This window comes from Dasypus novemcinctus, chromosome 19 (genome assembly GCF_030445035.2).
Source record: "Dasypus novemcinctus isolate mDasNov1 chromosome 19, mDasNov1.1.hap2, whole genome shotgun sequence".
Classification (NCBI taxonomy): Eukaryota; Metazoa; Chordata; class Mammalia; order Cingulata; family Dasypodidae; genus Dasypus; species Dasypus novemcinctus.
The window spans coordinates 53,590,904-53,604,275 of NC_080691.1; the positions used below are offsets into that span (position 1 = coordinate 53,590,904).

At 51.7% G+C, this 13,372-nt stretch overlaps 1 gene segment (V, D, J or C); it reads right to left on the reverse strand.

The window, feature by feature from the left end:
• Positions 1 to 13,372, reverse strand: part of LOC101413443 (immunoglobulin alpha-2 heavy chain-like) — a 353,255-nt gene that overhangs the window by 497 nt on the left and 339,386 nt on the right. Inside the window, 2 exon segments of the C gene segment in view lie at positions 120 to 458; positions 714 to 1,007. Coding sequence covers positions 120 to 458; positions 714 to 1,002 — 628 coding nt within the window.

A 13,372-nucleotide genomic window follows, 5' to 3' on the forward strand; every position in this document is an offset into this window, starting at 1 on the left:
TCCCTCTGCCCTGCTGGGCACCAAAGGCTGTGTCCTGACCCCATGGCCTCAGTTTCCCCTCTGGAAACTGGGACCTGGAGGCAGAAGGCAGGCTCGCAGAGTCCCTCTCTGAGCCTCACCTATGTCTTTGGCGAGGTTCACAGTCAGTGCGCTCTTGGAGTCAGGGTGGCTGGCCGTGCATGTGAAAGTGTCCCCACGGTTCCATGGGTCGGCGCAACCTGGCAGGACACTTGTCACGCTGTAGCAGCCACAGGAGTCACGCTCAGGTGCCTTCTGGATGGCGGTCTGCCCGACTGAGGGCTTCCAGGTGAAGGTGGCACCTTTGGGGTCTTTCAGGCCACTCAGCGTGCACTTGAGGCTGGCGTTCGAGCCCAGGAGCAGGTCCTCGATGGCCGGCCTTTGCATCGACAGGCGGGGCTGGCAGCACGAGGGATGGACACAACAGGTAGGTTCTGAAGCTGAGAAAAGTCTGGAAGATCAGCCATCCCTGTCCTATGCTCCCTCTCCTTCCCCCCATCTCTGATTCCCATCCCCATCTCCAACCTACTTGGTCTGCCCCTAGCCTGCTACTCCCTGGGGTCTCTGTCCAGCATCTCACTGGATGGCTTAGAGGGAGGGCAGAGGAGGAGGATGGGTTTTGGGTTCTATGGATGAGGCAGTGAAGGATGGTAGCCCCACCCCCTCCAAGCTCCTGTCTGGCACTGCCCTCTGACCTTTGCAGGGAACGGCCACATTCTGGACTGCGTTGGAGTAGTGGTTCACTTGGCAGGAGAGAGAGCTGGTGTCTGGGCACTTGCTGGACGGAAGGGTGAGCAGGCTGCTCATGGTGTACAGGGAGTCCCCGGTAGCCTGCACTGCAGGGAAGTTTCTGACGGTGGCGTCAGCCTCATTGTAGTTCCAGTTCACAGTCACGGGCTCCGGAAAGTAGCTCTGCACCAGGCAGATGAGGGCCAGTTGGTCTGTGGTTCTGACGCTGAGTGGGAAGACTGTGGGTTTGGCCATTGATGCTGGAACACAGGGGACACAACGTCAGGGGTCTTGGAATATTGCCTCTGCACTGTGAGGATGGCGGGTGCTTACGTTGCTCCTGGGTTCCCCTCCACAGGCCCTGAGAATGGCACTGCGGTCTCCTCTCCTTTACGTGTTAGGAAACTGCCCAGGGAAGTTTAGTGACTGCCCCAAGTTCACACAGCTAGGAAGCCCTCTGATGCCAACTATACTGATTCTTAACATGGTCTTCAGATGCAGAAACTGATGCAGACACTTGGAGCTGCAGTTATGAAAGAGGCTCTGCCATTTGCCAGGAGAGTCATTGGGGGTACCCTTAGCCTCACTCTCCTATCTATGCTGTGGGCACAACATGCTCCTTATCTCCCAGGCTTTGGGGAATGGAGGGGGAGGGGTCATGAGAGAGTGATACCAGACAGTGGGACTCAGGCAGGGCAGAGAGGTCTGTGCTTGAAGCTCAGCCTGCACAAGGGTCCTGGTTTGCTGTGTTTAGGGACACACTAGAGGGAGAAGGGCCCTCTTCTATAGGTTTCCCTGACTCCCATTTCCTCTCTCAGGCACTGAGCCTGATCTTTCCATCACATGGTCTCCATCCCCAACCTTCAAATGAGCGGCAGTCAACCCTGTTCCCTAAAAGGGTCTATAGGCCCAAATCCAAACCTGTGTCCTTCTGGGGATGCCTGGGGATGGAGTAGGGCAATGCTGCAGAGGGTATGCTCTGCTCACTTGGGTATCTCCAATATCCTTCAGGGCAGCTATTGAAAGACAGAGAGCCTCACCCTGAGTTCATTTGGCCTTCAGAGGAGGTGCCCAAGAAACACATTCCGGGGTGCTGAGCCACCTTCCCCCTACTGACTCCCACTTACCTGGAATCCTCAACTCAGTTCAGCAGTGGCCAGTCCTGCCACCCCCCATTCAGTTCATCATAGCCTTAGTCTATCCTACTGCTGCCTAGTGCTGACCAGTCCAGACCAGCCAAACTTAGTCCAGTGTAATGCAGTCCAGATCTGTCCAATTACACTCAGTCTAGCCCAATACTAAGTTTAATCTAACCCAGGCCAGTCAGTTCAGCTGAACACAGCTCAGTCAAGGTTAGCCCATCAAAGCTCTCCAAATCTAGCTCAGGCCAGTTTAGCTGAGCTCAGTTCAGTTCATTCCAGAATAAGACCAGCTTTGACCAGCTCAGCCTTGTCCCTTTTTGCCCAGCTTAGGCCATCACAGCTCAGATCAGCCCAGTTCAGCCCACCTCAGCTCAGTTCAGTTCAGTTTAGCTCAGTCAACTCAGACCAGTATAGGTCTGCTCAGGTCAGTTGTTTTAGCCCAGGTCCTCGTAGTTTAGCCCAACCCAGCCCATCTCACCCCAATTCAGCCCAGTCCAGCTCAAACAGCTGAATTCAGATCAGGCCAGCCCAGCTCAGCTCAGCTCAGTCCTGTTCAAGTCTGCAAGACCCACCTTGGCTCAGCCCAGTCCCACCCAGCCCAGCTCATTCCATCCTTGTCCACCTTAGTCTACCCTGCTCAGTGTAGGTCAATCCACAAAGCCCAAACCAGCCCAGCCTAGCTCATCTCAGTTCAGCTCAGCCTAACCCAGTTTAGCCATGTCCAGCCAAACCCAGCACAGCTTAGCTCATCCAAGCCCAGATTAGCCTTGTCTAACCCAACCCAGACCAGCCCTGTCCATCCCATTCCTTCCCAGCCCAGCCTAAATCAGCCAAGCTCAGCCAAACCCAACCCCACCCAGCCCAGCTCAATCAGCTCAGCCCAGCCCATTCCCGCCCAGCTCAGCTCAGTCCACCTTAGCCCAGTTCAGTCCAACCCAGCTCACTTTAGTTCAGCCCAGCCCAGCCCAGCTCAACCAACTCAGCTCAGCTCAGCCCAGCCCAGTTCATCCCAGCTTAGCCCAGTTCAGTGCAGCTCAGGCTAGCTTAACCCAGTTCAGCCCAGCCTACCCCAGCCCAGCCTACCCCAGCCCTGTCCATCCCATTCCTGCCCAACCCAGCATAAATCAGCCAAGCTCAGCCAAACCCAGCCCCAACCAGCCTAGCTCAACTCAGTTCATCACAGCTTAGTCCAGCTCAGCCCAGCTCAGCCCAGCTCAATCCAGTTCAGTTTAGCCTACCCCAGTTCAACCAGCTCAGCTCAGCTCAGTCTAGCCCAGCCCAGCTCAGTCCAGCTTAGCTCAGCTTAGCCCAGTTCAGCCCAGCCCAGCTCAACAAGCTCAGCTCAGCTCAGCCCAGCCTAACCCAGCTCAACCAGACCAAACCAGCTAAACCCAGCTGATCTCAGTTCTGCCCAGCCCAGTGCAGCTCAACCAGCTCAGCTCAGCCCAGCTCAACCTGGTTCAGCCCAGCCTACTACAGCTCAACCAGCTCAGCCCAGCTCAGCCCAGTCCAGTTCAGCTCAGCCTAGCTCAGCCCACCTCAACCTAGTTCAGCCCTGTGCTGCCCAGCTCAACCAGCTCACTTCAGCCCAGCTCACTTCAGCCTAGCACAGCTCAGCCCAGCTCAGCCCAGCTCAACCCAGTTCAACCTAGCCTACCCCAGCTCAACCAGATTAGCTCAGCTCAGCCCAGTCCAACCCAGCCCAACTCAACCCAGTTCAACCCAGCCTACCCCAGCTCAACCAGATTAGCTCAGCTCAGCCCAGTCCAACCCAGCCCAGCACAGACCAGCACAGACCAGCTCAACCCCACCCAGTCCAGCTCAACCAGCTCAGCTCAGCCCAGCCCAGCTCAGCCCAGTTCAACCCAGCTCTACCCAGTTCAGCCCAGCCTACCCCAGCTCAACCAGCTAAGCTCAACACAGCCCAATCCAGCCCAGCCCAGCTCAGCCCAGCTTAGCTCAGTTCAGCTCAGCTGAGCCCACCTCAACCTAGTTCAGCCCAGTACCACCCAGTTCAACCAGCTCAGCTCAGCCCAGTCCAGCTCAACCCAGTTCAGCCCAGCCTACTCCAGCTCAACCAGCTAAGCTCAGCACAGCCCAATCCAACCCAGCCCAGCTCAGCCCAGCTTAGCCCAATTCAGCCCAGCCTGGCTCAACCTAGTTCAGCCCAGCCAAGCCCAGCCTAACCACCTCAGCTCAGCCCAGGCCAGCCCAGCTCATCCCAGCTTAGCCCAGTTCAGCCCAACTCAATCCTGTTCAGCCAGTCTAACCAAGCTTAACTCTGTTCAGTCCAGTCTAACCCAGCTTAACCGGCTCCACCCAGCTCAGTCCACCTCAACCCAGGTCAACCTAGTTCAATCCAGCCTACCCTAACTCAACCAGCTAAGTTCAGCTCAGCCCAATCCAGTCCAGTCCAGCTCAGCCCAGCTTAACCCAATTCAGCCCAGCCTAGCTCAACCTAGTTCAGCCCAGCCCAGCCCAGCCCGATCCAGTCCAGCTCAGCCCAGTCCAGCCCAGTCTAGACCAGTGTATCCCAGCTTAACCCAGCTAAGGTCAGCTGAACCCAGCTCAACCCTGTTCAGCCCAGCCTAACCCAGCTCAACCAGCCCAGCCCAGATCAGCCCAGCTCAACCTAGTTCAGCTCAGTCCAGCCAAGCTTAACCAGCTCAGCTCAGCCCAGCTCAACCCAGTTCAGCCCAGCCTACAGCAGCTCAACCAGCGCAGCTCAGTTCAGCCCAGCCCAGCCCAGCCCAGCCCAGCCCAGCCCAGCCCAGTGCAGCTCAGCTCAGCCCAGCCAAGCTCAGCCCAGCCAAGCTCAGCCCAGCTCAGCCCAGATCAGCCCAGCCCACTCAGCTCAGCTCAGCCCATTTCGGCCCACTTCAGTCCAGCTCAGCCCAGCTCAGCCCAGCCCAACCCAGCTCAGCTCAGCCCATTTCAGCCCACTTTAGCCCACCCTAGTCCAACAGCCAGCCCATCCCAGCCCAGCTCAATCAGCCCAGCTCAGCTCAGTTCAGCTGAACCCAGCTCAGCCCAGCCCAGCTCATCCCAGCTCAGCCCAGCCTAGCCCAGCTTAGCTCAGCTTAACCCAGCCCAGTCCACTTCTGCCCACACTAGTCCGGTTCAATCAGGCCCAGCTCAGCCTAACCCAACCCAGTGCAGCCCATCTCAGCTTGCCTCAGTCCAGTTCAGACCAGACCAGCACAACACAGCCAGCTCAGCTCAGCTCAGTTCAGTTCAACAGACATATCAGTCCAGTTTAGATCACCTCGGCCTAGCTCAGCTCAGTTCAGCTCATCCCTATACAGCCTAGTCCAGTCCAACGTAGTCCAGCTCAGCTCAGTCCAGCCCAACCCTCCTGATACAGCCCTATCCATCCTAGCCCAACTCAGTCCAGTACAGCCTGACATGGCCCACTTAAGTCCAGCTCAGTCCAGCTTAGTTCAGCTCAGTCTGTCTCAGCCCAGCCCAGCCAGTCCAGCCTAACCTTGCTCAGTTCAGCCCAGTTTAACCCAGTTCAGCCTGGCATGACCCACCTCAATCCAGCTCAGGCCAGTTCAGTCCAGCCCAGGCCAAATAAGACAAATTCAGCCAGTCCAGTCCAGACCAGCTCAACCAGTTCAGCTCATCCCAGGTCAGTCCAACTCAGTATATCTCAATCAAGCTCAGACCACTTCAGCTTAACTCAGCGCAATGCATCCCAGCTCACCCGCAGTAGTGCAGCCTATCCCTGGTAGCTCCGATGTTCCTCATGGTTTCCTCTGCTCTGTGACCTCCTTGGGTCTCCACAGCATCTCTTTTTCTCCTCTCCTGCCCTGGCCTTGGTACCTGTCTCCCTCATCCCCATCCCAGGGAACTAGAGACCAGGCTGACTGAGGCTGCATAGATGCCTCTTTGTGCAGCTGGGAAAATAGAGGCTGGAGAGCATTCGGAACCCACCTGCCCTGGGCTGCCAGAGGGTTCACTTCTGCTGAGGGCCAAGGCCTTTACTATCCAGGTGGCCCCCATCCTGCAGGTCCATCTCAGGGCCATCTGCCTGCCTGCTCCACCAGGGATCTGGAGTGGAGAGGGAGGCTCAGGTCCATTCAGGCACTGCCTTGGTTGCTATGAGGTCTCAGCAGACCCTGTACCATTCTAGTGTTTCCCCACTGGCTGGGTGGGATGAGCTTTGGGCCCCCTGTCTCCTGGGAGGGGCAGGGTCTGGGGAGGGGCAGCATGACTGTGTGTTTGGTCCACACTCCCAGGCTGGCTCAGTGGGGTCACTCACCCACTTCCTGCCCTGCCAGACGTGGCTGCTCAACTCTACGTCATGTCTGGTCTGTGGTCTGTCTGTGGCGGAGCCAGGTGTGTGTGGCCGGTGCTGTGTGACCCCAAAACAACCCTGGCCTGGCCTGAGGTAGTGTAGTGTAAGGGCAGGGGGTGTGGAGGGACCCGATGGCTTTCCCAGGACTGGGATGAGAAGTGAGATGTAGGGAGGGAGAGATGGGGACAGGGAAATGCAACAGACACCATGAGGCAGTAGCTTAGAGACATCGAGACAAACGTGTTGCAAGAGATGGAGATGGAGAAACACAGGTCAGTGCTGGAGAGGAGGGCCTCAAGGAGGATGGACAGTGGTAGCAGCAGAGGGACAGAGCACACCTGGAGGGGACATCAATGAGCAAGGGATGGCAAGGGCATGGGTTACAAAGGGACAGGGCATACCAAGAAAGGACCCTAAAGAACAAGGATTAGCAGGGGCAGGGGGACAGAGGGACAGGGTACAACCAGAGGGGCCCTAGTGAGTGAAGCCTTGGGAAGCCCTCCAGGACTGCAGAGCCAGGTATCAGAGTGGGGTCTGAGCTTTTGTGTGGTCAGGGATGGACACTCCAGTCATGACTATGAGGTACTGTTTCCCCTCTTCCATGAGCCCCAGGTCAGGGAGCCCAGGCTGAAGTCCAGGGCAGGGATGTGGTGTCTGCACCTGTCTTGGGGATTGGGAGCTCTGCAGGGGTATCCAGCCACTGTCCCCCACTGCAATTTCCTGCTCAGGACCTCCTCATGTGCAGCCCTGCCCTGCAAGCCCCAGAAGAATCTCCTCCTGGCATCTGGGCTGCCAGAATCACATCCTGCTTTTCTGTCTGTTCCCATATACTCTACTTGCCTCATTCCTTGTCTCCTGGGCATCTGGGCACACAAGGGACAGCTAGGCATTGATTACAGCAATGTTTGATCTTAAGTTTGTCTACCCACTCATCCATCCATCCATCCATCCATCCATCCATCCATCCATCCATCCCTAAGACCTGGGGTCTTGAGTACACATAGGAACTGCATAGTGCATTGCAGTTCCAGGAAGAATATTGAGGGAAAAACCGTGAGTTCGTAAAAGCAACTGAGAGAACCCATCCCTGACTCCTGAGGGAGAGTCCAGTTTCTCTGGGGCTTTTGGGTGGGACCTGGTGATAGAAAACATGGGGTGCTTCACAGAGGAGGATCCACTTCAGCTGATCTTGGAAAGAGCATCTGTGACTGAAAGTTGCATGGAAAGATGTTCCATGAGGTGAGCAGGGGGTCGGTAGGAGGATGTTTCAGCTGGAGCTGAGTTTGGGGAACAGTGGGAGGGGAGGGAAGGGTTGAACAAAGGAGGGTGGCAGAGACTGTGGCTGGCAGGGTCTGCTGAGCATTGGGTTTGTCTGAGCAGCAGGAGGGACACACAGGGTTGTGGAGTGGTTGTGTTAGTGCAATGCCCTGGGTGTGTGTGAGGAGGGTGGACCGAGAGCCTCCCTGGCCAGGTGCCTGGGACACAGAGAACCCCAGGAGGAGGCTGAGTTTGGATCCTGGGTAACGAAGGCCAGGGATAGAGAGGAGGAGATGGGGAAGGCACAGGGGCTGCTGTGGCTGGAGGGAGGTGAACCTGTGGTAAGTGTTCATGTGGTGCGGCCCCAGGGGTCTGGTTGAGGGAACCTCTGGAGGCTTTACCATCAACCAGGGGATGGCCTGCAGCAATCATCAATGAGATATCTTCATGAACTGTTACTGCCACACAGCACACCAGTCCATTGTTACAGCACCTCCTCTTCCCATTGCAGCTCCCTCTTGTCATCAAAACAGCAGCAGTTCAAGAATTAGCATTCTTTTATTTTCTGAAGGCTACCTCACTCAGGTTTTATCGTCCTGTGTGTCTTACAGCCTCACCCATAAATCTCTGACTCCAGTGACCTCTTGAGCATCTACTGCAAGTTGCAAATCCTTGGTGTGCTCCAAGGACCAAGGTGCATGATACATGCACAAGCCATGGGACTTCTGGCAAATCCATCCTGGGAGGACATGGTGGATTAGATTCATCAGGCCCTAACATTTTCCATGTATTTTCTATGATTCCCTCCTATCTGTCAACTCATCCACTGATGTTATTGGTTCCACTGTGGGCTCCTGGAATGTTGGGGATCCATATTGGGTGTCAGGCATTATGGATTATATCATATTCCCCACAAGAACATGTTGAAGTCCCCAACTCAGATTTTGTGGATATGAGCACATCACTGAGTTCCTATTAGATAAGATGAAGCCAAATTGAATCAGGGTGGACCTTTATCCTATATTGCAGGGACAGATGCAGGAAACCATATATCCTGCCGTAACTCACTGAATGGATTAGAAGAGAGTGTGAACTACAAGGTAAACTATAACCCATGCTGTGTAGCAGTGCTCCAAAATGTATTCACCAAATGCAATGAATGTACCACAATGATGAAGGAGGTTGTTGAAGTAGGAAGAGTAGAGGGTTGTGGGCAGTGGGGTATATAGGAACAATGTAACAGTTTGTGTGATGTATGTATCTTTTTTAAAAAGTGATAAAAAAAGAACAGAGGAAATTGGACACAGGAATAGAAGACAGGAGGAGACAGACAGAAAGAGACAGATTGAGAGATAGGGCCATGTCACGGAAGCAGATTTTGACTTAGGGATTGCTGATGAGACACTGCCAGAATATTACAGACTCTAGAGAAACTAGGATCCTGTGACACCGTGATTTTAAGGTTCTTTTCTTTTTACACTCTTTAAATAAAAGTTAATAGATTACAAAGAACATTACATTAAAAAACATAAAAAAATAGAAAACATAAGAGGTTCCCATATATCCTGATTCCCAACCCCTCGTCATTTTTTAAAAATTGTATTCTTTTGAAGATATATACATCACACAAATAATGTTACATTAAAAAATATGAGTTTCCCGTATACCCCCCACCTCACCACCCCACTCCCCCCACACCAACAACCTCCTCCATCATTGTGACACACTTATCGCACTCGGTGAACACATTTTGGAGCACTGCTGCTCCACATAGATAATAGTTTATTTTACCCTGTAGTTCACACTCTCCTTCAGTACTGAAGGTTCCTATATTTGTTATAGCAGGACTGAAACTTCGGTTGTGTCCACTGGATTGTGGTGGGATGCTGCAATGTTGAGGACCTGCAGGTAACAATGGTCACTGGCAGGTGACAGGGCCTGGAGCTCAGGAGGATACCTGAGCCTGTTGGGGACTGTGCTGAGCTTGAGGGATCAATTGTGAATGGGATCAAGCCAGCCACTGCTCCCAGAGGAGGCCTGCCATCCCTTGCCTTCTCCAGGAGGAAGAGGGATGCCTGCAGGGCTCAGGGCCTGCTTGGTAGGTTAAATAAAGGAATAATGATGTGGTGCAGCAGTGCTCCAAAATGTATTCACCAAATGCAATGAATGTGCCACAATGATGAGGGAGGTTGTTGATGTGGAAGGAGTGTGTGTGTGGGGGTATGGGGTATATGGGAACCTCTTACATTTATTTATTTATTTTTATTTTTCTCTTTATTTTTTTTTAATGTTACATTAAAAAAATATGAGGTCCTCATGTACCGCCACCCCCTCACTCCTTCCGTATCAACATATTTCATCTTTCATACAATAGAGCTCCCCTGGCTAGGAACTGACGCCTTGATACTAATGAATATGCTTGTGAGTTTGCACACTTGAAATAAGAACTAGGCCTAGAGCTGCAGGGTGCCTAAGAGTTACCTCCTGAGAGCCTCCATGTTGCTCAAATGTGACCACTCTCGAAGCCAAGCTCAGCATGTAAATGCATTGCCTTTCCCCCAGCATGGGACATGACTCCCAGGGATGAACCTCCCTGGTGCTGAGGGATTATTACCAAGTACTAGCTGATGATGTAACTAGAAAATGACCTTGAATAAAGGGTCAACTCAGACCAGCAGAATATCTCAGCCTACATGTAATATCAGGTGTTAAAAATACTTTTTGACCTTGAATAAAAGGGGAAAATGTAAAGGGCAAATGAGTTTATGTGGCTATGAGTCTCCAAAAAAGAGTTGGGAGGTCATCAGAGGGGTCACTCTTACGCATGCCTCAGCAGGGTCCCAGAGACAGCCAAAGTAGAGACAAGCCCAGGTATTGGTTCTTCTGAGGGCTGCAGAGACCCACAGGTTCTATGGCCATGGCAGATGGAGCTTGGTGCCACTCCAGTTGGCCCTACTTCAGAGTTTGTGTTCCTGAGTGTGATGGAGTTGGACTCAGATGTAACCTTTTTTCACAAGCCTCTCCTGTTACTTTTACCAGACCTGTGGTTGGCACTGAGGTTTGGTGTATACTCAGGGTACCTGAATCTCTAGACTGTCCATGTGATAGCCAGGCCCTGAGCCTCAATAGATTTGTAACTCCTACCCTCTGGTTTATTGGACCTACCCCAGTCAAGTAACAGGGAGGTGAAGAAGGTCAATCACCACACCAGGGAGCCAAGAGTGCCAACTGCAAGCAGGAGAATTGCATCCATCATCCAAGCGGAATCTAAGCCCCCTCTTGATATAGAGGTGGAGTGGACATAACCATCCCAGGGCGCACAGGATGGAGGAATAGAGTATGGCTTAGAGGGGACTTCCTGATATTCTATTCTGGAACTATTGCCATTAGTACACTGATGTGGAGAAAGTGGCCGCAGTAGCTGCTGAGGGTAGGGAGAGGGAAGAAGAGATGTGATGTGGGGGCATTTTCAGGTCTTGGAGTTGTCCTGGGTGGTACTGCAGGGGCAGACACTGTATGTCCTGCCATGGTCCATTGATGGACTCGGGGAGAGTGTAAACTATAATGTGGACCATTGTCCATGTGGTGCAGCAGTGCTCAGAGATGTATTCACCAAGTGCAATAAATGATGTCCCATGATGATGGAGGAGGTTGTTGACATGAGAGGAGTGGGGTGAGGGGGTGGGGGATATATGGGGACCTCATATTATTTGAATGTAATATTAAAAAAATAAAGAAAAAAACAAATAAAAAATATATAATATAAAAAATAAAGATAAAGAATACAATAAAAAAATAAAAAATAAAAAAAAGTGAAGGGGGACTGAGGGAAACCTGAAAAAAGCATCCTTGCCCCAGGGTCCTCACCCCAGAAGGCCACAAGCCCCGCAGAAGGCAGGGTTGTGGTGTTCCAAGCATAGGCTTTGGAAGCACTTGAATCCAGCTCTGCCTACCCTCTCCATGGCCTGTGATATTGGCTGTGTCTTCATTGTGGACCTCTGTCCTCCTCTCTTATGGTGAACACAGCACAAGGAATCTGTGTTCTGGAATCACTCACAGAAGTTGGGCCCTGAGATGTTGTCCAGCTCAGAGTGGGGACCTGGTGAGTTGAGCTCCTACTACCCTCATTCTAGGGTTTGTGGAGGGGTCTCATGACTAGGGGTGAGACACAACTCAGGGAATGTGTGTGGGGGATTGGAACCTGGTTTCCTGAGACTGTGTGAGTGTGTCTATGTAAGACGGCTTGTAAATAGGTCAGTGTGAATGACTGTGTGAATATGATTTTGTGCTCATGACTGCATGTTTATGAGCATGAGTGTGTACATGTGAGTGTGTGAGTACGTGCAAGTAGGGTGAGTGTGTAAGTATACCTATGATTGTGTGTGTCCAGGTGTGGGAGTGTTTGTGTTTTTCTGAGTGTGAGAATGTGCATCTGTAAATGAATGTGTATAAGTGTGAGAGTGATTGTGTGCCTGCATGTGAGTGTGATTGTATAAATGTGTATATATGGATCTGTATGTGAGTGTGAAAGTATGTGTCTATGAGTGGGTCAAAATTAGTATATGAGAGAGTGTGAGTGTGCAAGCATGTGTTAGTGTCAGAGTGTGTATGATTGTGTGTATCCAGGTATGTGTGAGTGTATGCCTTTGTGTGAGTGTGTCAGCATGTATGACTGTGTGTGAGTCACTATGTGAGTGCATTTGACTATGAGAATGTAAGTGTGCCGGGGTGTGTATCTGTGAGTTTGTTAGTGTTAGCGTGTAAGAATGAGTGTCTGTCAGGTGAGTGTGTAAGTGCCTGAGTGTGTGAGAGGACATCTGTGAAGTGGCTGTGACCTTTGTCTTGTCCTGAGCAGCTCCATTACTCCTCTGATATTTTATTTAGATCACATTCCTATGCTCCAGGGCAAACGTCAACATGGCCCAGTCCTTGTTTGGATACATCTGAAGGGAAACTGTCACTCCTGACATTTGCCCCCTGTGCTCCTGGCTGCTCCCAGCCTAGAGAGGCTGGCCTCATTTAGCCTGGGAGGTCAGGGCCTGGGAAGCCTGTGTGGCATGGTCAAGCCCTTTGGACAGACTGGACACTCACTGCCAGAGCTCAGGGTGATGCTAGCTCCATGTCAGAGTCTGTGCGATGTTGGATTGGGGGGGTCTCTCATGCCTGTTTCCCTCTAGAGCCACTTGTCACAAGTAGAATCTCCAGTAAAAAGGGTTTGGGCATTTATGTGCTGGGAATGTGGCCACTTTGCTCTGAAAAAAACATGGTCTTAAATCTTCACAGTCCCTTAAACGGGACTGAGAAGAGCCAACCCCTGACCCCTAGTTTCCTTGTTATTGTAACTTTTCAAATTATTTTTTTTCTTTGTCTTTATTTTTTTAATATTACATTCAAAAAATATGAGGTCCCCATATACCCCCCACCCCCCTCACCCCACTCCTCTGCCCATAACAACAATCTCCTCCATCATCATGCGACATTCATTGCATTACTTTTCAAATTATTGGCATTTGGTTTTTCCTTTCTGTGAAGGACCCATTGCTCCTTTTCCCCCCCTACATACTGTATGATTTTATTTATGTAACACTTTTTTCTTTTTTAAAATTGCCTTTTTAAAAAAATAATTGTATTTTTTTGAAGAAACATAATTACATTAAAAAATATGAGGTTCCCATATACCCCACACCCCACCCTGCCCCACTCTTCTCACATCAACAACCCCTTTCATAATTGTGGCTCATTCATTGCATTTGGTGAATATATTTTGAGCACTTCTGCACCTGATGCCTACATGGGTGACATCTATGATAAAGTGGAGATAAGTAGTTGTCCGTTGTTCATTTTCCTTTTTTTTTTTGTTCCTGAGAACTCTTTGCTTATGAGAACATCCTGCATTTTTTTATGAGTGCTGCATGTATTCTCCCTG